Source organism: Sesamum indicum, linkage group LG4 (genome assembly GCF_026168435.1).
Source record: "Sesamum indicum cultivar Baizhima isolate 11 linkage group LG4, ASM2616843v1, whole genome shotgun sequence".
Lineage (NCBI taxonomy): Eukaryota > Viridiplantae > Streptophyta > Magnoliopsida > Lamiales > Pedaliaceae > Sesamum > Sesamum indicum.
In genome coordinates, this window is record NC_142660.1 from 15,467,774 (window position 1) to 15,490,682 (window position 22,909).

The 22,909-nt window shown below is 29.9% G+C and overlaps 2 protein-coding genes across 2 annotated transcripts; both read left to right on the top strand.

Moving 5' to 3' along the window:
• The first annotated feature begins 2,924 nt into the window (after positions 1-2,924).
• LOC105158001 (large ribosomal subunit protein eL42) lies at positions 2,925-4,862 on the top strand. Its single transcript, XM_088879418.1, has 4 exons — positions 2,925-3,061; positions 4,091-4,270; positions 4,462-4,536; positions 4,619-4,862. The coding sequence occupies exons 1-4, from the start codon at positions 3,059-3,061 to the stop codon at positions 4,676-4,678; spliced, it is 318 nt and encodes a 105-aa protein (XP_088735544.1). The 5' UTR covers positions 2,925-3,058; the 3' UTR covers positions 4,679-4,862.
• Positions 4,863-9,774: 4,912 nt separating this feature from the next.
• ABI4 (Integrase-type DNA-binding superfamily protein) lies at positions 9,775-11,660 on the top strand. Its single transcript, XM_088879353.1, has 2 exons — positions 9,775-11,194; positions 11,277-11,660. Exon 1 carries the CDS (start codon positions 9,906-9,908, stop codon positions 10,926-10,928), a length of 1,023 nt encoding a protein of 340 aa, XP_088735479.1. The 5' UTR covers positions 9,775-9,905; the 3' UTR covers positions 10,929-11,194; positions 11,277-11,660.
• Positions 11,661-22,909: the final 11,249 nt, after the last annotated feature.

Below are 22,909 nucleotides of genomic sequence, written 5' to 3' on the forward strand. Positions count from 1 at the left end.
GAGAATGTATTATTATATACAAATATATTAATACTGAGTGGAATTATAAGAGTGAATTATGCATGAAAATGTATGATTGTTGGATTTAGGAATCCAAGCCTGGCAGCAGCAGCCTGTCAGAATGAAAAGAACAGCAGCAAAGAGCATGTGGAGAACAGAGGTAGATGGCGTTGGAAATAGTGAAAGCTGGTGGGACCCTAAGTCCTGATGATGAAATGAAACTGTGGGCTGATGATGCCTGCCCTGGATTTGGCTAAGCCTTTTTCTTCCTTTTTTTGGCTTTAACAAGGATCAGAATTCAGACAGGCTTTCTGTAGTATCGTTGGAGGGAAGTTGTTCTGTTCCATATATGCTCCCTTACAATCTACGCCTACGGACACCAACATAAAACATATACAATAGAATATGTGCCCTATATATTAAAATGATGTGTTCAACACGTGTTAGAGACGTATTATTTTCAAGACGAGTATTCAACATCAATTGCAAAGCGAAACCAATGAATTTCGTGAAACCTCGTCCTGCTCTGCAGATAGCCCTAATATTTAAGACAGGTTTACCTCTTCACCAATTTAAGATGCACAGTTTGGAAAAGTTTGTGTTTATCAAGTCAAGCGGGTGTTTGAGTACTAGTTAAACTTAATTAATTTTAAATTAATTAATCTTTGAAATACTTGAAGAAGTATTTAATATCTAGATATATTATATATAGAGAATGGTTCTATAATATTTTACTTTTCCAAAATGACTTTATTGCAACTTACCTCCATGTGATATCGCAAATGAATAAATTACCCCTCTATGAAAAAATAATAGCAATTTATCCCTCTGTGTTTTTTGAAATAAAGCAATTTACCTCTTTATCTAAGAAGATAAATTGTTTCATTTTGAAAAATACAAAGAAAAAAATTATTGTATTTTTAAAAATATAGAAGTATGATGACTTAAAAATTTAGGCTACTAAAACTAAAAATAGAGTATACTTTAATAAGAAAAATAAAATTATCCCTTATAACTGACTTAGCAATTGCATACTCACGTTCTAATTAGTGTGAGTAACATGTACTCATATTTCATATAAATTTATGGGGTTCATCTCCCTCTCCCTCTCTTATATTAGGTACGTTGCTTAATGTTTTTTAATTTTAAATATTTTGAATCGATAGAATATTTATTTATTTTCTAAAGAAAATAGAAAAATGAAAATATATGAACAACTTAAAAAATGACCGTTTTAAAAGATTTGCAACAGAATAGAGATTAAATCTAAAAACATTATAAATGCCATATAAAATAAAAAAATGTTAAAAAAGGAGAAATTGCACATTTTGTTGCATAATTTAGGGCTTTTTCACTTTTGATTTCATTGGGTACGAGATTATTACTTTGGTACTGTAACTTTTAAAATATACCACTTTTGGTCAGATGATATATTTTCGTTAAATATTTTAACAGTAAATCACACGTGGCTGTTAGAGCCTTTACACTTTTGGTTCTATATATTACTAGATTCTTACTTTTGGTCCCATGACTTTCAAAAAGTAGCACTTTTGATCTCCATACACTTAGTGGTCACGTGGCATTTTTCGTTAAATATCTAACAGAAATGTGCCATGAGACCAAAAGTGCTACTTTTTTAAAGTTACATGATCAAAAGTGAGAATCCCGTAATCAATGAGATCAAAAATGAAAAGACCCTAAATTATAGAACGAAAAATGTTATTTTCTCGTTAAAAAATTTTAGAATATTTTATATAAGCATGGAATGAGTGCAAGATTTTAGACAAATATAAAAGTTGAGAGATGTTTTAGAAATTAGATCTATGTAAAAGTTTAAAAATTTTTATAACATTTTAGAGAGTTTGTGAAAGCTTTCCACCACACCATTCAAATTAATATTCACCGTCAATTTGAAGAGCTGAATATATAAATATTGAATTAGAGTTCATTTTAATCATCACGTTTGGATATCAATACTTCCATACAAATTTCTCATTAAAATCCTTTTACTTATTTACATATTATCTAATGAAGAAGAAAGAAAAAAATCAATATTGAAAAATTAAGAGTTATGCATCACGCGCAAGACGCGTTTATTTTGCTAGTCATTTATAAAAAAAAAAAAACAATCACTTACTACTTATATTTTTTTTCATAAGAGCATCATTACTGTGAAGTATATAATAATAGAGGTTATATCGGACAACAACACACGGGCAAATTTCTCATTGTCAATTTTGGTAACATAAAGTGATGTCAACAATCTTGACATGAAATCAGGGTCTATGGTGAACAACTCCTTTATTATTAACAAATAAAGTACCGCATCACCTAAATACTCAAATTTTTCAATCCACATGGGATCTACGTGTAACTATACCAAATTTCAGGAAAGAAAAGTGTAATTATCCCTTTATTTTACACTAGTTCGTTAAGATTGGTGATTTTTCTATTACCCCTATAAAATTTTACTCTCTTATAGAAAATCATTTAGTCCATCGCTTTTTATTTCAATAGCAATTTGGTCCATTATACGTAAATTTAAAAAATAAAATCATTTTAATTGAATTGGATAATTACTTGATCGATGACACATAAACATGACTTTTGTAAATTTAATGAACTTCTCATGCTTGTATTTAAAAAAAAAAAACACACATACACACACAATAAAATCAAACCCCATTTTCAATATTTTAGCTGATGTATTTATTATCTTATTTTTGTTCTAACTTATTGTGTTATATATATATAATGTATATATAACTTCATTTTTTTTTATTTAAACTCCCAACTAATTTATTCAAATATTTTTAATTACCAAAATTCAAGAGAGAGAAAAGATTAAAGAATAAAAATAAAAAATAAAAAATATTTAAAATTAAAATGACACACCTAATGTAGGTGTGCAAATTACAAAAATAAATAAGGTTTTTTTGTGTTTTGGCCCATCTAGAGATGGGCCAAAACACAAAACCGAACATAGGCTTAGGGTTTCAGACGGCATTACGCAGAAAACCAAAGCCCGTAGTCCAGCGTTACTCCTCCGCCGGCAGCCATGGTAATGTCTCTCTCTTTATGCTCTACTTTCGTTTAATTGCACCGTACGTCATTTTATTCCTCATGTGTTATGGTTAGATGATGGTTTAATATGTCATTATATGGTGAAATTGTTTCTGAAATTAGTGGAACGTACTGTAAGCAGTGGTAGTGTTTTCGTGTTAAGAGTTATAAAACTTGGCATGGATCGGTTTTGGTAATATTGTTTAGTCTGGAGGCAAAAGCGTTCGATTTGAATATGCTGAGTTGAGTGTATTATTTTGTTCTTATCAATTTTCGGCTCCGAGATACTTTACTTTTGTCTTTTTGAGGATTTTAGGGCTTGCTTTTTGGTCTTTGAGCAGAAATGAAGTTGGATGTTTTTGGGAATGAAAGTTTAAGTTTGGTGTTCAGATATGGAGTATACACCTAAAACAATTATCATGTTACCTTGCATAAGCGTGCTATAAGATTTCATTCGCATTGTAATTGGATAGATATCTGAAAGCTGAAACAGTGTTTTGATTTATTTGTTGTTGAATCGGGTCAATGGATTTGACTTGGATACCATGCTTGCTTGCCTGGACTTTATTATAAGCCTTTTGGACATAACGTTATGTTTTGGATAGTTTTGGACTTGTTCACTTTTATGATGATGGTCTTTTTGATATCTAGGATGATGCTGTCATTGTAATGTGATTTCTCATTTTATTCTCATGACATGAAAGTAATGTGTTGCATCTGGTCACTTGGATATGATTGTTCTCGTGTGTATGTTTGTATGTTTTTGTCTTTGTGTGCGTGTGCGCGTGGTTGCTTGCGAGTCAAATGTGTCTTCCTATTGTTTTTTAGGTGCTTTCTATTTTTGTTGAATTGTCCTTTAGTTTTTCTCACTATAAAATGGTTATAGTTCACGTATCTGCTAGTCTAGTGGTAAGGAGGCATTAGGTTCCTTTAAAAGGATGCTGTGTATTTGATGTTTGTGAATCTGCTAAGCTGTCAAATTCATGCGCTTTTGGATGCTAATTTATTTGTGGTTTTGTATTTCCAGGTGAATGTTCCTAAGACAAAGAAGACTTTTTGCAAATCAAAGGAGTGCAAAAAGCACACCTTGCACAAGGTCACCCAGTACAAGAAGGGTAAAGATAGTTTAGCTGCTCAGGGGAAGCGCCGTTATGATCGCAAGCAGTCAGGTTATGGTGGCCAGACCAAGCCTGTTTTCCACAAGAAGGTGAAAATGATTTTTCATATACCATTTTAATACTTCAATCCACCATGAATGGAGATAGTTATTGTTTGACAAGAAAACTTACATATAATTGAATGTTACGAAAGAACAGCCAGGAATATCATAAAGATGTATTCAGGTAATCAAACTGGGATGCTTGCTTAAATCACTGACTTTTTCTCATTCTTGATTAGGCAAAAACGACAAAGAAGATTGTGTTAAGGTTGCAGTGCCAGGGTTGCAAGCATGTTTCCCAGCACCCAATCAAGGTTGGTTTTTCATGGGGCATTTTCTTTCTGGTAGTGTCCTGTCTCTATACTCACCAGAAGTTGTTTGTTGCTCATTTTGCAGAGGTGCAAGCATTTTGAGATTGGTGGAGATAAGAAGGGCAAAGGAACTTCCCTTTTCTAAATGTCTGGATTCTCAAACGGGAACTCATTGGTTTTTCCTTATTGTGTTGGGATTTACTCTGGTATTGTCCTTTGCTGTTTTTAGCTAAAGATTAGATCAAATATAAGACCTGGATGTAACTCAGTTTTGTGTTTCAATACTGGATGATTAAGTATTTCAATGCATGTTTCGTAGTTTAACATTATCCTTCCTGTATTATTTCAATACTGGATGATTAAGTGTTTACTACATGTCATGGATGAAGGCAAGTTGTGATTATTTAGGAAATGACTTTTTAGTAATTTATTTACTGGCAAAAAATTATTTTGGCCAATTTCCATCAAATTTTGATGATTATTTAGTCATATGGCTCTCAAATAAGATAGAATATGTAAAATGTAATCTATCAACATTCTCTTCTCCCTGCCCCCTTTCCTCAATCCTATTTACACGCTTCCTTCCGTTATTTCTCCATTCCGGCGAGGCCCTCGAGGTGCCGTAGTACGTGCCAATGGAAACGGGGGAAATAGAAGCTATAAAGGTTCCATTTTTAATATGAGGTTACACGTATTAAATAAATAAAAAATAATCAGTGGCAGAAAAAAATGGCACTTCGAATTCATGGTATGATTTTGATTTTTCTTAATTATTATAAAATAATTTTTTAAATTAGCACTTTTTAAATCAAAATCAAATGTGTGATTTTGGTGATTTGATGATTTTAATACTTAATAAGAAAAATAAAGTGTTGAGACTAACATAAATATAAAGTGAAACTAGTGTTTGTATTTAGTAAGAAAAAATTAATAGTGGGCACCACAGACTATCAATACTCTTCAAAACTTTAAGTAATTTGAAATATAAGAACACAAATTAATTCCCCTGAGATTAATATCGATATTGATAATTTAGAAAATTAATCCAATAAAAGGCAAGTTCAGTTATGGACATATTAAATTTAATACATTCTTAATTAATATTTAATAATTAGTATTGAGTAATACTCGACACCATACAATTGAGAATTTGGTATTGAAATCGACTTTCTCATAGCCTGAATGTCACCCCACATTAGCAGAGCTCAACTAACGGGCATAACATTTTAATGAATAAGAAATTGGAGGAAGGATCGAATGGGGTCAAAATGAATAAGAAATATAAAAGTTAAGAAAAGTTTGAAAAAAATTTTGTAAGCCCAGAAGCTTTTATAATATTTAAAAAACGCCCATCTTACGTGTCTTTGTTATTTATTTATTTTTATAAAATCTTGAATATAGAATTAAATTAATCGAGTTTTCTTTTTTTTGGGATAATTTTAAAAATTCCATAAAACAAATGATTAAATGTATAGATTTTTTACAATCTTGATACTATTTTAATAATCCCATAAAGTAAAAGATGAAAACTGTTGAATCCAGTGTTATGGAAGAAAAAAGTTTATTTTGCCTTCAAATTAGACTAACAAATAAAATGGAATGCTTTTTCAAAATATATTTTTGGGTGTGGATTATAATAATACATTTGATGTAAGAGATAATCTAACAAATTAGTATAGGAGATTAATTTGTGTACATGTGCTAATCCTGAAATTGCATATTAAATTAATTTTTCAAACAAGAACCCAATATGACTATATAAGGGGAAAAAAACGCTATTACTTTTAGCTATGAAACCAGAATCATAGTTGACAAAGTGTAAATCGTAAGAAATATAGTATTAACGACGACTTTGCTAGGTTTTGCTACCGTAGCGTGGTCAGCCATTTGTGGAAGCTGGGTATTAAGTATGAGGGGTATTTGTGACACTGGGTATACCTCAAAGGTGATAAGTATAATTAATTTTAGGAATAATTGCAATTCTTCCCTTGCAATTATATATAAATTTTTGTAGTTTGAGAAATTACATTTTATATTCTTGAAGTTTGTTTTCATCTAATAAATAAGTCCCTCCTTTAGTCAAAATTAATTGAATTTGCTAATTACATTAATAGAAAAACTAAATAAAAATTGATATTTACCTTCAATTGACTTATTACTGATTTATTATAGGTCAAATAATTTTTTTCGAATTAAACTACCCTTATAACGTTGAAAATATACCTCTTCATATGCACTAACGCGTAAAGTCGTATGTGGATAACTTGATTGTAAAAAAACTTATTTGACCTACAATACGTCAGTAATAAGTAAATCGAGAAAAAGTATAGTTTTTTTTTCAAATTGTTTTTATTAATATCAATAAATTTGGTGAATTTTGATTAATTGAGTGACTTATTAATTTTCTCATATAGAAGCAAACTTCAATGGTGATAGATGTAATTTTTTAAACCACATGGGATCTACATATAATTATAAAAAATCTCAAGAGAGGAGAGTGCAATTATCTCTTAATTCTAAATTTTAGTTTCTTTACATTTTTTATAGGTAAAAATACAGAGTTGGTGGCAATTCCAATTTAAGATTTGGAATAAAGAATTGTAATTTACGAAAAAAAAATGGCAATTTCGACCCAAAAACTCCTAATTTGACCGAAAATTAAAAACTCCCCAATTTCTAGGTCTCATGTGTAGATTATGCGAAAAGTTCCGGCTAAATTAGGATTCATAGGACCAAATTACCAATTGTTATAAGTTATAGTGGACCAAAATTGAATTATCCCGAACCAACATTGCATCAGGTTCAGTGAAGGCCTGTTCAATATTTACATGCAATAAAATACTGTAATTTATGAAAAAATGACGATTTTGGTCCAGAAAACCCTAATTTGACTGAAAAATGTAAAAATTCTCAATTTTTAAATATCACGTGCAAGTCTGGTGACATATTCCGACCAAATTAAGATATTTTTGGCAAAATTACCAATTTCTATAAGTTACATCTTTGTGCTCTAAAATATGAACGGACTTGGACTGAAATTATCACAATCCTTATATTAACAGATAAAAATTGTATTATTTATTCTGTTTTATATTATTTCTGCAAAGTAATTAATTTAGAAACTTATTATGGCGCACCAGTTTGGCATAGTAGCATTTAATTTAGTGAAAAAGAATAGTATATGCAAAACCCACTGCAATGAATATGGAAAAGGACTCAACCTGTCTCTTAATTAATGATTTCGAAAAGAGCAACACAAGAATTTAAGCATCACTTAATAAATATTAAACAGTTTTTGCCCACAAAAATCTTTTCTTGGCCGCCTTTAATGATCCATCCCAAAATTTACCTTATTCACGAAGTAAAGGTCTCGAGAACAGAACATACACTGTTCCTTCCCCAAGCAGTAATTAAACTAATATTTTTTTTTAAAAAAAATCTAGAAATTAGAAAAGTTGATACCAATCTGAACATACTCAGACTTACGATTTTACTGTGTTAATGTCTTTTTTCTAAAGAATTTTAGGAAATTCTACTTTGACGAGCAAGTACGTCTCAAATTTCTGTGTGTGACAATTCTTAAAAAACAAATTATTCTTGAAATCACATTGGGAAGACTTTGGTAATAGTGTTTCGATACTAAAGTCACGTTGATCATTGATAGTAAAGCGATAAAATTGTAAGTAGGGATGATAATGGGAGGATTTGAAGCACGTTAAAGAAATAATATCTTGAATAACACTAAAGTTTTGGAGAAAAAGATACAATATTTGTCCTACAACTGTAGTGTATTACTTTTGGTCCTCATTCATATTGAATTTATAATTGAGAACATATTTAAAAAAACATTAAAAAAATTTATTATTGACTAAAATTTTAATAGTTCTGTACCAAAATCATATCAAGTAATTTTTATTGACTATAGATAAATAAAACAGATATAAAGATATAGATTTTTTATCAAGAAAAAGTTATTTGCCATGTCTAAAAGATATGGTAATAACATTTATCGTGGCTTTTAGCTATGAAAATTTTTTTGAGTCACCCTCGCAGATATCATAACGAACAACCATTGTATGACTATGAACACTAACTATTTACTACGTCTATTTTGTTTATAATTATAGCATGTAGTCATGATTACATGTTATATTTTTTGTAGTGTTATATGTACTCTAGATATCAAAGGAGAATATTAAATTCGTCAAAAATTAACATATGTTTTACACTTGGGGATTTTTAATCTTCCTACCAACGTTTGTAATATGATTTTTTTTTTCAATAGTAATATTTGGACTAAATATGCTGATATATCCTATAATTATAGAATAAAATTTGTATTTTGTCCCTTTCATTCCTCATGTTATATATATGTTAGCAAATGGTCTATTTTATTCAATTTGTATTTTGTTCATTTTAATTTTCAAACGGTGGATCAAAATTTAGTATTTGTTTTCTTAGAATTTTTAATTTAAACCGTAGAGGGTATCGCAGGATAGCCCGAAGCACAGGGAAAAATACGAGGTACTCTATTAAATTAACACAATATTTTACATTTTATTTAATACATTCCTATCAAATGTATTATATATTTTACATTTTGACATTATAATATATTAACGTGACTAGAAAATTGAGTATTTATATCGGACAATAAAGATAAATTAAAAACTTTTAATTAAGGGTGAATTAATGTAAGTATTATAAATATTAAATCTAATTATACCTATCTACATTCTGATTAAATCTTATATTATAAATTATTATAGCTTAAAAATTATAACAAATCAACATTATTATTACGATCAAACAAAATCGATGCAAAATCTCAATTTTTTGACCATAAATAATTGTATTTAACATAATTTTAGTTACAAAACATTAGTGGTGACCATAAAGTCGTTGTACAATTATATATAATTAATTAATTGTCATAACAATTTCTCATTTTCAATTATAAATTATTAAGCATAATAAAATGTCGTATTTCGTGTTGTAAACCTATCTATTCTTCACTAGTAAGGCTCTTCCCCGTGAATTTACATGAAAATAATAATAATAAATTTGGATATCTCCATATGTATAATGTTTCTTCATATGGGAGCAACTCAAACATATATATATACGTATACAGACGTATATATACGCGTACATATATACATTTGCCTGTGTCCACATGACCACCGCCCTCTTCCACCATTTACAGAGGATGCTCTTCCAACACAGGCATTCACATTCCACAGTCTTCTCAATTGGGTAAACACAGAACGAGGCAAAAACCCACCACAGTCTTCCCACCTTTTCCTCTCTTTCTCTCTCCAACCTTTCTTTAATCTTAATTCCGGCGCCACCTCTCTTACCAGCCACTCGCCATGAGCGGTGCTGCAATTTCAGACCCTAATTCTCACCCTCCCCAAGACGACGACCACAACAACATCAATGACTACAATCCCATTTCAGCATATTCCACCACCAGCAGCGACAGCGCCGCCACTTCCTCCGCCGGGGGCAATAGTAACGTCAACACTAGCAAGAGAGGTAAAGGAAAAGGCGGCCCGGACAATAGCAAGTTCAGGTATAGAGGAGTCCGGCAGCGGAGCTGGGGTAAGTGGGTGGCAGAGATCCGGGAGCCAAGAAAGCGGACGCGGCGGTGGCTGGGTACTTTCTCCACGGCGGAGGACGCCGCTCGCGCATATGACCGTGCAGCCATTATACTTTATGGCTCAAGAGCACAGCTAAATCTCCAACCCTCTGGCGGCGGAAGCGGTGGTAACGGTGGTGGTTCGTCTTCCCAGTCCTCGTCTCGATCGAGCTCCTCTTCATCGTCCTCAACGCAAACCCTTCGCCCTTTGCTCCCTCGCCCGTCAGGATTTGGGCTCACATTTTCGACTCCGCAGCCGCAGCTGGCGCCCACGGCGGGGGGAGTGGTGGGGAACTATGTGCAGTACGGGTTGTACCCTGCCGTACATTATAACCCTAACATAGTACCGCAATTACCGCAACAACAGATGAGTTCTATGGTGCAACAACAGTACGGAGCGGGGGATTTGAGGGTTGATCAGTCTGACCCCACAATTAGGGAACCCTCAGAGACAACATCATCTTATCCAAACCCTAATAACAACATTGATACTTATCATCATCAGCAACAAAATCAGGACTTGCAACATTTGCAGTCCGTTGGTTACGATGATATAAGTTCACTCGTGGGCTCTGTCGGATCGAGTCTATCCATCACGCCCACTGAAACAGTGGCGGCGCCGGCGATATCAGATCCGGCGGCGTCGTTGAACGGGTACATGACCTCTCCGCCATGGCCGCTGGCTGGTGAAGATGAGTATCCTACGAGCAGCATTTGGGACTATGGGGATCCGTTCTTGTTTGATAGTATTTGAAATCAAGGGTTTATGCATCATAAGGCCATGAAAATGGGTCTTGCATGGATTATACAACACTGTTCAAGAACCGGCCTTCTCAAGGAGAATTGATCTCAGACGCAAAGTATTACTGAAGATTATGTTGGAATTGTGTTCAAATTCAGACATAAATTGGAAGATCAGCAAATTAAGGTTGCAGATTTGCATGATTTTGAACTGGAGGTAGATGATGATCATCATTATAAGATGGAGAAGATACGAAAAATGTAATGTTTTTTTATCAGGTAAGTCTCAGCATAAATATCTTGAAGACCACTCTTGTTTTTATTGCATATATATATATATTATATCTCTTTTTAAGTCCAGATCCTTCACGAAAAGCAATGGAAGAAGCTCTGATCAGGTTCAAACTAGCTAGGGTTGGAGATGAACTGATATTTGGTGGGCTATAGAGTCGTCGTTTCGATAAGCGATTCTCTTTGATTAGTGGGGAGTTGAACTTATTTCCTCAAGAATATGTAGTCGTCTTCTTTAATTTACGAGTGCTTTTGATTGATTGAAGCCACGTACTGTAGTTGTCTAAGTGCAAATTAGCTTCGCTTTTGGTGTTTGCGAAGCTTCAGAACTTGGGTATAAAGTTTGCAGAAATTCCTGTTGTCCTTGATCCACTTCTGATCAAGGGCAATTTTGTCTGAGAATAGAAACTTATGATATATATATATATGTAAATTGTGTTCTTGTATTACTAAAGGTCTTGAATCTGTTATGTCTTTTATACGTGCTATGCCAAATTAACTACAAATTAAATTAACTGATAATATACATGTCGTTGATTATTATATAATCTGATTAATTATATATCAATTAGACTAATATTAATTGAAGTGTGATTAATTAATTGGCTTGACTATGATTCCTTAATATGATTAATAATACATCAAGCCTAGTAATATTAACTGAACTTATATGATTGGTTTGACACGGTTAAAGTTGATTCGTAAATTTGTAAATATGTAAACTTTTGGGGGAAGTTGCATTTCTTTTGTCTTGTATCTTAGGGCTAATACACTTTTCCATAGTTCCATTGGTACTTAAAGGAATTTTGACAATTTTATTCCTATAACTTTGGAGAGTTAAGATTTTTGTTCCTTCGTTAATTTATTTATAGGAGTAAAATTGCAAGCAAATTACGATTTTGGCAATTTTAGTCTTATAACTTGGAAGAGTTTATATTTTTGTTCCTTTGTTAATTTATTTATAGGACTAAAATTGGGAGCAAATTGCACTTTTTGATCAGATTGGTTGAAAAATTAAAATTGTCAAAATTATAAAGTTGCAATACTAAATTGCGAAAAATGGTTTGTACAGGATTAAAAATGTCACTATCCCTAAGTTATAGGATTAAAATTGTAACCTTTTCGCCAATATATGTTTTCATAAATTAACAAAAAATGGACAAAATGTTCTGTGTCCCATAAAATAAGGGAAAATTTTTCTGGTATCACAAATATGGTAGGTGACGCTTTTAGTCCATAAAATTTAAATTCACGCCTTTTTAGTCCCAGAAAATGTGAATTTGGGCTTTTTACATGACTTAAAATTGAATGCCTTTTTAATCCCAAACGTCTCGTTGGTCCCAAAATTACAACGAACATTATTTTTTGGGATTAAAATACGCGTGATTATGAGTTTATGGGAGTAAATGTCACACTTGTCATAATTGTGTACCAAAATAAATTCTATTCTTATTTTATGGGATTAAAAAAAGTATTTTGCCCATATAAAAATATAAATATATGTTATGTTTATTTATATGTGTATTTATATTATAAGAATATCGATTTATGTATATCGATGATACTTTGTGAATTTATTTATTGTTATAATTTGCGTTTTAGATGCATTTTTGGACATATGTGATTTAGGTTATTTAATGTTTTCATCTTTTAACGTTTTAGGGTAGCATTTTGATTTTACATCTTTTTAATTTTTATGATTTTAGTCTTTTATTTTTTTAATTGAGTTCATCTTTATTGTCGGAGAGATATATGTGCCCTTTACGTAACATTTTAAAATTAAGGGTTTTGTTCATATTCATCCATTTATGTTAGCATTTTTGTCCTTTAATTGGTTAAAATGGGTTAACAAAAAAAAAATTGATTTGGTCCCACATCTTTTTAAATTTTTGCGATTTCAATCTCTGATTGGAATTCAACCCTCTCATGTTGGAAGCAAATCCGGCGAATAAAAAATTGCAATCGTGAAAGCTAAAAAGATGTAGGTATGAAATTCCATCATAGAAAGTCAAATGGTGAAAACGTCAAATGACCTAAATTACGAGATCATTTAATTCTATATTTTCCATTCCTTTATTATGTGTAGTAGACCAAATATCTCCTTTAAATATTTTGATTGATTTTTCTATTATATATCTATTTTATCCCAACATTGCAATGAAATAAAATTTCTAACAATTAAATTTCCTACAATTTTATTTTGGGTAATATTTTATTCCCGACAAACAAACCGGACTTTGTATACGTAGAACATTTGGTTGTCACACCACCATCTGTATGGTGAATTTTCATACTTTTACATTGTAATTCGATTTATTATATATTTATGTTTTGAAACGGATATTATATATATATGTAGTTACATATTAGCATGGCATTTGACATTGAAGTGTGATAGAAGAATTCGTGCTTCGACTATTGTGTTTATGTTGTGTTTCAGATAGGGTAGAATAATTAGGGGGTAAAGAAAAAAAAAAAAGAAATCTGTGGATTTTTTATAAAATAAATGCCATTTATTATTTTTCCTCTCCCCTATGTATACATAAATTTGTTTGAGGGAAAATGGAATGTGAGGAGTCACAGTTAGTATGTCTCACTTTTTTTTTTTTTTTTTTCAGGGAAGTGATAATATTTACTTCATTAAGATATCAAGCAATAAGTGACATTTAATAGAACTTTTGTTCTATAATTTAGGGTAGTTGATATATTTTGTCCTGCATAATTAATTTATAGGATCAAAATTTCAGTCAAATTAGCGAAAAATGACTAGAATTGTCGAAATTATGAAAAAAAATAGGATTAAATTGTGAAAATTAGTTCGTACAAAATTAAAAATACCAACTCCCTAAGTTGTACCACTAAAATTGTCATTTTTTTTCTACATTTCATACTGCAAATTTCTAGATTGTAAATTAATACTATCTATAGTGGTCAAACAAAATTGACATGGGCAAAAATTAATGTTCTAACGACATCTAGTCAACATTGGCTCTGATCATAATAGTTTTTAGCATATCATTTGTAGAAATCACAGTTAATAAATTTTCGTTGCACAATTATGATTAATTAAAATTTTATCATAATTTTTACTGTTAATTAAAAATTATATAATATATATGTATATATGATCTTGAGAATTTTAATTATAACCTTGGGATATCGATCATCGGAAACTCACTGGTACGCGGCATTATACTCTTATGAGTATTATCAGGTGGAGAGTTTTTCGATAGTTATTGCACAAATTTCTAGGATGGATGGATATGTGTTTGAAGGGGTTGTACACTTGTACTTGTGTTGGTTTTTGGACCAATATATAATACCCCACTTATTGTGTCAAAAGATTCAACGCAAAAAATGTATACGGCATAAACTCCTGTCCGAATTTTCAATATCTATATATTAGACTTTTTTGTTAATAATAAAAGCGCAAATATATAAAGTATAAATAAATCAAGTGTGGGACTAATATTAGCGATTTCATAAAGTGGCAGATTAATATTGTAAACTACCTTATTCTTTAGAACTAAAGTTACAATTTTTTCAAGATTTAACAAATGCCAAAATAGAATAAAGCTTTTTTATTTAACAATTTCTTTAAATACCCTAATTCTCATATTCTTTTTTCTTTTTCTTTTTCAGTGAGAAAGGTAGAAAATTTTGTATTTGGGATGATCCATCAAGATGTGAAAGTCGAGGACAATTAATTAATTATACCTTAATTGCTATTTAAATTAGGGGTTGTGGAAAACGGCAAAAATATATTTTAGAAATTAGTTGAAGAGAAGAAAAGGTTAGAGATATTCGAAAAAATATAAATATATTTATTTTATTTTACGTGCAATAGGTTCAATCAACAACGCAAAAAAACAAAAATTATGCATATAACCCATTTTTTTAGGAAAAAATGCAAATAACGCCTTATGATATTGTGAATGAGTAAATTATCCATTTATTAAAAAAAATTAGCAATTTATCTTCCCCTGTGTTTTTAAAGTGCAATAGTTTATCTCCATGTATTTTTTTAAAATGAAACACTTTACCTCCCTAGACAGGGGATAAATTGCTATCTTTTTGCCATAAGGGATAATCTGCTCATATGCAATATTATAAGGAGATAAATTAAAATAAAATACAAATTTATAAAAATCTCTAATCACCAATAGTTGGAAAAATATTAATTGTACAAAAAATATATATAACGAATTTTGCCTCTAAAGCCATGCACAATTTGTTGATGCATAAGTTGATGGGAACTTGATTTTTTTGGACCATTTTATCACAGTGAAAAATAAATAGATGTAGTAAATAGTCATTCATTACAGTCACGCAGCAGTTGTTGGCCGTAGTTTTTATGAGTGTGGCTAAAGTATTTGTTATGGCTAAACCATAACAAAAAAATGAGCAATGGAAAAAATAGTTTTAAATAATGAATAATTTAAGTTTTTGCGTTGATTTTTTTAGTCATAAATAATAATTATTTTTATCATAATTTTAATTCATAGCCACAATAAATTTTCTTTTAGTGACTGTTGAAAATAATACAAAAGAAAAAACAAGCTAGAAAAAAAGAAAAAAGGTCCAGCCCACAGGTTCCTGTACCTTCTCAACCCAGCTATGTTGGATCGCCCAGTTGCAGCTCCAATCAAATTTGAATGTCCATGGGTTAATTGGTTCCATAAGCCCGCAATTAGAAAGCAAGGCCAGGAAATTCGAGATAGCAGCTTAATTGCAAAGCAACAAGTTGGAACAAGAGGCCTAGGAGCTTTTTCCTTTTTTTTTCCTTTTGTTTTTACTATGTTTTTCCCTTCTTCGTTTGCTTACAATTCCAAGAATCTAAAAAGTTTTCAATGTGCAGAGTGGTTCCGAGGTGACTAAGGATCAATACGGATCAATTCAAAAAATTTAACTCAGGATCGTGCCGAACTGGACCCGAACCAGATGTGCCTGTTTATTTTTCTTTTTAATAAAATTGAGGCTTCTTTTAAATAATTATTTAAATTTATTATTGAAAAAGTAATAATTGGAAAATGGACAAACATTATAAGAAATTGCTTTAATTTGTACTCGAAAGTCATACTTGTATGGCCATATGGGGGCAAAAGGGTCAAGTACCATCCACGGTGGAAAACTGATACATACCTCATCTATATCTATATCTACATTTATATTTATAATAATATAAAACAAAAAGTCGCACTACACTCACAAATGACGGTTTATGACACCAGCATACTAATTTTTTTGTGAAATAAAAAATGTCCTTCATGAAAAAATAACTAACTTATTCAATTTTTCAAAATTTACATTATTGATGAATTATTATTTTGTCCTTACTTTCTTTTTATTAATGTAATGTACTGATTTATATAATTTACTCTTATTTATAATATATTTTAAAATATAAAAATTTATTTATTATATATAAGTAAAAACGACGTGCCACATAATTAGTATTATATATAAAAAAAATTATATTTTCACTCATAAATAGGGGTTACTTACACCACAACACCAATTTTTTAAATTACTAAAAATGTTCTTATGTATTTCACCAACCCATATCAAATTGTTCTTCCCATCTTATGACTTATACTTTCTATCTATACTAATATAAAAATCACTGACACCAATTTTTTGTGTCGATTATATCTCTAAATTTATTTTAGTTTATTTATTTCTTTTTCTTAGATGTAAGATATATCTTATTCTTATTTAAAATATATTTTAGAGCGTAACAATTATTTATTATATGCACGCAGGGACAACGTGCTATAACGACTAGTTAATATAAAATGAAAAGACACTCCATACTCACCAACAACGATTAATGATATTGCTGCATTAATTTTTTATGAAATCAAAAATGCCCTAACTAACTTATTCAACTTTTCAAATTTGACATAACTAATAAATATGTAATGTATTGATTTATATATTCTACTCTTATTTATAATATCTTTTAAAACAGTTATATAAATGCAAAAACGATGTGCCACAACGACTAATCTCCTCAAATTAAAGGGTATTTGTCAATGTTCTATACACCTATCGTAAAATTTAATTGGGCGAAATGCAAAAGGAAATCTAATTTATTATTGATAAATATGCCGTTAGTGGAGGCTTGTCCGAGAAGTATGAGACAACAACATAGGCAGTGTTTAGTTTTACTGATTATGAAATTTTTATTTTTGATCTTATAACTTACAAAAAAAATATTTTTTTATCCCATGACACTTTTTCATTAAATATTTAATGAAAAATATCGTGTAATAGTTAAGTGCGGGACCAACAATGTAATTTTTTAAGAATTATGAGAAAAAAAATGTTATTTTTTTAGGGTTATGAGACCAAAAAGTAATACTCTCGTACAATAGGACCAAAAGTGTAAATGCGCCACGTGTTTATGTTTTCATTAAAATATCTAGCGAAAAAATACCATGAAACCACAAGGACTCATTTTTAGAAGTTATGAAATTAAAATTAAAAATCTCATAGTTATAAGATTAAAAGTAAAGAAAATCTTAAATTAGGGAATAAAAAAATATTATTTTCCTAACCTTGAACTTGAGCTCTTGTTGGATCAGAGCCCCAAATCCTTGTATTAATGTCTCCAGGTCACCCCCCGGCAATACAATATTCAACCAACGTCCCTTGATTATGTCCCATATCATTATAGTTACTAAAATATATAAAGATTGTGGCAAAATATATAAACTCATTACTAAAATATATACTATATAATAATTTTAATAGTAATAAAGATTATACATAATGTTGCCGTTAAATATAGATCATTAGTAATATATCTATAACGACAACTTAGTGATAACATATATATAGTGATGTTTAGGCTGTCCGTAACTAGATTATGTCAATTTTGTACACAATTTTACTATTGAGAAGTCATTATTAAAATTATAGAACTCATTATTATGAGAAAATGAAAACATGTCTCTTAGAACACATAATTGATGATAAAAATTGAACTTGTCTTGATTTTTTGTCGTTAATCTTCTTTTTGGTAATGAGATGTGTATAATGATAATCTATTGACAATAAATGTAGTTAACTTTATATACGTGTCCTTGCTGAATCATCATTTTAGGTATTTAACTAGTTTCAAATATTTTTCAAAATTAATAAATTATATTATGTTAAAAATTAAGATTATTATCACTTAATATATATATATATATATATTTTAAAAAATTCTCTTTTATTTTGGCTCGACATAAACAAATTTAATTTTTCCATTGGAATGGTTGATAAATTAAACTTTTCAAATGTCTTACAAAATAGTTGAGAATTCATCACACATGTTAGAGTGTGTGTATATATATATGTATATATTAAAAAGTTCTGAGAAATGAACTTATATTAAATTTAGATCGATGGATTTGGAGAAATTAATTTCACATTCCTCGATATTAGAAAATCTTGAAATTCATCAATATTCAATCAAATATAAATTAAATTTAGACTTTAAGTATTTGAAATATTTTGAATTTACAATATCCAAACAAATTCAAAAAAATTATTACTATAAATTTAATATTCATATTTTCAAATTTATCAGTCCAAATATAACATTATAAAATTTAAAATTCTTAACATTACTTTTAAAAGTTTAAGGGAAATTTTCGACTAGGAAATATGGTTTGTAATCGCACAGGATACAACTAACACCGCAGCTTTCCCCCCCTATCCCGGCATACGACATGAGGCAAGTGTGCTCAGAACTTGACCGGTAGATGTACGAGGAAAAACAACCTTATCCAAATAGTGTTTCTTAGAATCGGACAAAGATCAACTAATGGATCTAACCAATAAAAATAGAAATTGATGGATCAGCAAAACCAAAATAGGTGGTTGTGAAATTATTGTGCGCTGTTTGGCAGCAAAAATAAAAAATTCTAATTCAGATCCGATTAGATGGAATTTGAATTAATTATATAACAAGTGCAAGACACTTGTCGTGTGATTGATGTACAGTTTAAGAAAAGTGATCAATCACATAGCAAATGTATTTTCTGTGAATAATTTGGTTCGATCAAACTTGATTTGCAAGCAAAAATTTTATCAGCAAGAACAGCCAAATCTTTGTCCAAACCTTTGCTTCATCAAAGCACTTTGCTTTTGTATATAGTATTTCTTTTTATAGATCATTCCATGTCTTGAACACATTGAAGAGATAAAAAGGAGGAGAAAAAGAGGAGGGGTTTGTGGAAAAAGAGTACACGTAATTGCAGACCACTATTAATAGCATGAATTTGTATGACTTACTTCTTGTCAGTATTCTTTTCGTTTGACAACTTAAATGGTTGTTTTAGGGATTTCTATGAAAGATATGTGAATTTAGATATAAAATCGGTTTCTTGATGAAACTATGCTTGGAAGAAATGTTTCCGAATAAGAGAATTCTGATAATTTTGATTAAGAAGTGTTTGTAAAAATTTCTACTTTTAAAAAAAGTAATTTTTATAGATAAAGTCGAAAGTTGTAACAGAATTAAAAGTGGGTAGTGTTTCTAAAAAAAGCGAAAAGCAGATAAAAATTAAATTGAATAGTGTTAGGAGAAAAATCACTTCTAAAATAATCTTAATCGATGAAAGACTATTTTGTCCCTATGCGTTAAAAAGAAACTATTTTTTTTGTTTATTATTTTACTTATTGTTTGTCACTAATAATTATTTTTTGCACAAAAAATTATAAATTTTATTTCGATTAGTATTTCCTATTTATGTTTTTTTAAAAATATGTTTAGTTAAACAATGCTCTCACTAAGTAATATAATCGTTCATTCATACACAATATTTAAACTTACATGATTGCGAAAAGTAATTATTTTATTAATTAATCAAATAATATGTGCACGATATAATATAATAAGATGATATAGCACATAAAATATAAAAAATTTAAACAAATCAAATATATAGACGTGTAAATTTAATTATTGCTAAAATTTAAATTATTTGAAAACCCTTATATCAACTTTAAATATACAATTTTAAAAATAAATTAAAAAGGGTAAAGTTGAATAAGATTATTATAACAAGAGTAAAATAGTAAAAAATAAAGTTGAATTTATTTACAAAAAAACCAAACCAGCTAAAAACACCCCCCAAGGTGCTTCCAGTTTTTGATCTAAATACATTTTTCTTAGCCATTTTAAAAACAAAAATTGACATTCCAAATACTTCAAAAGTGCTTTTAGAGAGCCAGAAGCTGAAAAATACTTTTTTAAAGCACTCGCAAACACTCTCTAAATAACTTGTGACGTACGAATTATTAAAAAAAATACCGTTTAAATTACAGACAAGATAAGCCATGGCCCACGGACTAACTACATAGCCATGCTGGCAATTCTGAAGGAGACACCTAACACTTGATGGAGTTTAAACTTTAAAGCATATATGAGGCCTGTTTTTATGTAATGTTTCTTTTTAAAATTGATATGACATTGAGAAACTAAGTCAGCTTTGTTTAAAAGTTAGATTATTTGGGCAGGACTGCAAGAACTTCAACTGCAACATAGCACACTCTTGGTAATGATACACGAAGGCGTTAAAATCTAGGGACAAATGCAGATACTGAAGGCCCTGCTCCTTCAATTCATGCAAATAGAACGTACAAAAAAAGACGGATAATATCCCAGCTCTTCATCATAATCAAAGAAAGATCAAAGAGAAGGCCATAAAAATCATAGTGATGAAGTTTTTGGATGTGTTGGAAAATCAAGGTTTTGTGTAATTACACGTAAATTTGATGTGATTTGAAAAAATTATATTTTTAGCACTCTTAATATTTGCTTCTATTTAACAAATAAATCCCTTGGTTAGTCGAAATTCATCTGTTGATATTAACAACAAATCAGGAAAAAAATCTATATTTCGTTAGTCAAATAAATCTTTTTCATAACCAAATTAACCTCATACGTTTTCATGCGTTAATGCAAATGTGGAGGTATATTTTCAACATTGTAAGGGTAGTTTGGTCGAGAAAAAATTATTTGACCTGCAATAAATTAGTGATAAATCAATCAAAGATAAGTATCAATTTTAATTCAATTTTTTTTGTTAATATCAACAACTTCAGCGAATTTTGAGTAACGAATGGACTTATTTATTAGATGAAAACAAACCTTAAGGTGTTTACGTTATTTCCCAAATTATAAAAGATCTATGTATAATTATATTAAATTTCAAGAAAGGAGAGCGTAATTATCTCTTATTTCAATGAAGATTCTAGTTTTCCTTACTCAGTATTGAGTTCATTTCTTTTCATTTGTGTTGCCAAATCAAAAGTTAAGACATCACAAACCAACAACAACCAGTTTTAAACTTAACTTCAATTGTGAAAATTTATTCTTAATATCCAGAGGTTACAAGCAATGAAAATTAAAATACTAACATGATGTATATTGGTAAAAACTATTCACCTGCAAGGGTAAAAAAGTGATTTAATATATATGAGGCGCATGGTAAACAAATGCAACCCACCATACAATATAACTTCCAACACCATTATAAATACCAAAGAATATTATTTTTTAACCCAACTACTATTCATTGATAGTGACCACACCTACTAAGAAACCCCCTCAAAAATCGTATTTTCACCTGATGAGTTATTGTGTCGCGGGTAAAATTTTCATTTTCATCCTTTCATAAGAATCTCAACCACATCATAACATCATTCATTTTAAAATTGTATCAATTTGACTTAATTGACAAAACTAAGACTAACAAGAAAACTGCTAACCCCTATCCAAAAAGTTAACACTTTTGTCCTAATTTTTCTTCTTTGGGCTCAACAATAACAGATTGGTGCTTATGTTGCTCTCTCAAACTTCACCTAATAAAAGAAGTTACAAATTTGAAATCTGCAATAATAATACAATTTATATTTTGACTAAGACATTTCTCCTCTCTTATTTCAACTAAAAAGGTGGAAAACAAATGGGAGTGGTTCAACAATTTTAAGTAAATAACAGTTGGGGCAAAATAATCAAAACACAAGATAGAAAAAAAGTTAAGGATAAATTATATTTTTTCATTTGAACTATATCCGTTTTTATATTTTGTTATATCCAATTTTTTTTTTTGTCAACTTACTATTTCAACTTTGCTAAATTTGCACTTTTTCATATAAATAACTATTTTTTTCTGTTGATCTTTATGCCCGAAAAACATCACATACTGGCTTATGCGAAAAATATCACATCACATAGCACATAAATATCATATGTGCACTACGTGTTATGTTTTTCCACGAAAATTTTGGTTGAAAAATAGTTACAAATGGAAAAGTGCAAAATTTTGCAAAGTTAATATGGTAAATTGACACAATTAAATGTCAAAGTATAAAAACAATCATAGTTCGGATAGCAAAACGTGATTAACCCAAATGCTAAACAAGCTGCAGTTGGGGCCCTTGAATCACACTTTAGGGGCTCTTGGGTGTTTCCGCTTCATTTCAAATAGCATGAGAGTGTACTATAATAAAAATAAAATAAATTTTTTTATTTTACGTTACTCATATCACAAGGGTGGCTTGCATTTTTCACATAAATATGATATGATGAGATGCTGAATAAGATTATTTCGAACTTTACTTGAAAGTACTTTTAATGGGTCCATGCTATCTCTTGAGCATCAAAACCAAATGGATAATGCTCATATATACACACACACACAT

What these genes read in the sequence shown, in the direction of transcription:
- ABI4 (XM_088879353.1), top strand. Translation starts at nt 9,906, where the DNA reads ATGAGCGGTGCTGCAATTTCAGACCCTAATTCTCACCCTCCCCAAGAC.
- LOC105158001 (XM_088879418.1), top strand. An exon ending in AGCCTGTTTTCCACAAGAAG is followed by an intron (nt 4,271 to 4,461) that starts GTGAAAATGATT and finishes ATTCTTGATTAG; the next exon opens with GCAAAAACGACAAAGAAGAT. An exon ending in TTTCCCAGCACCCAATCAAG is followed by an intron (nt 4,537 to 4,618) that starts GTTGGTTTTTCA and finishes CTCATTTTGCAG; the next exon opens with AGGTGCAAGCATTTTGAGAT.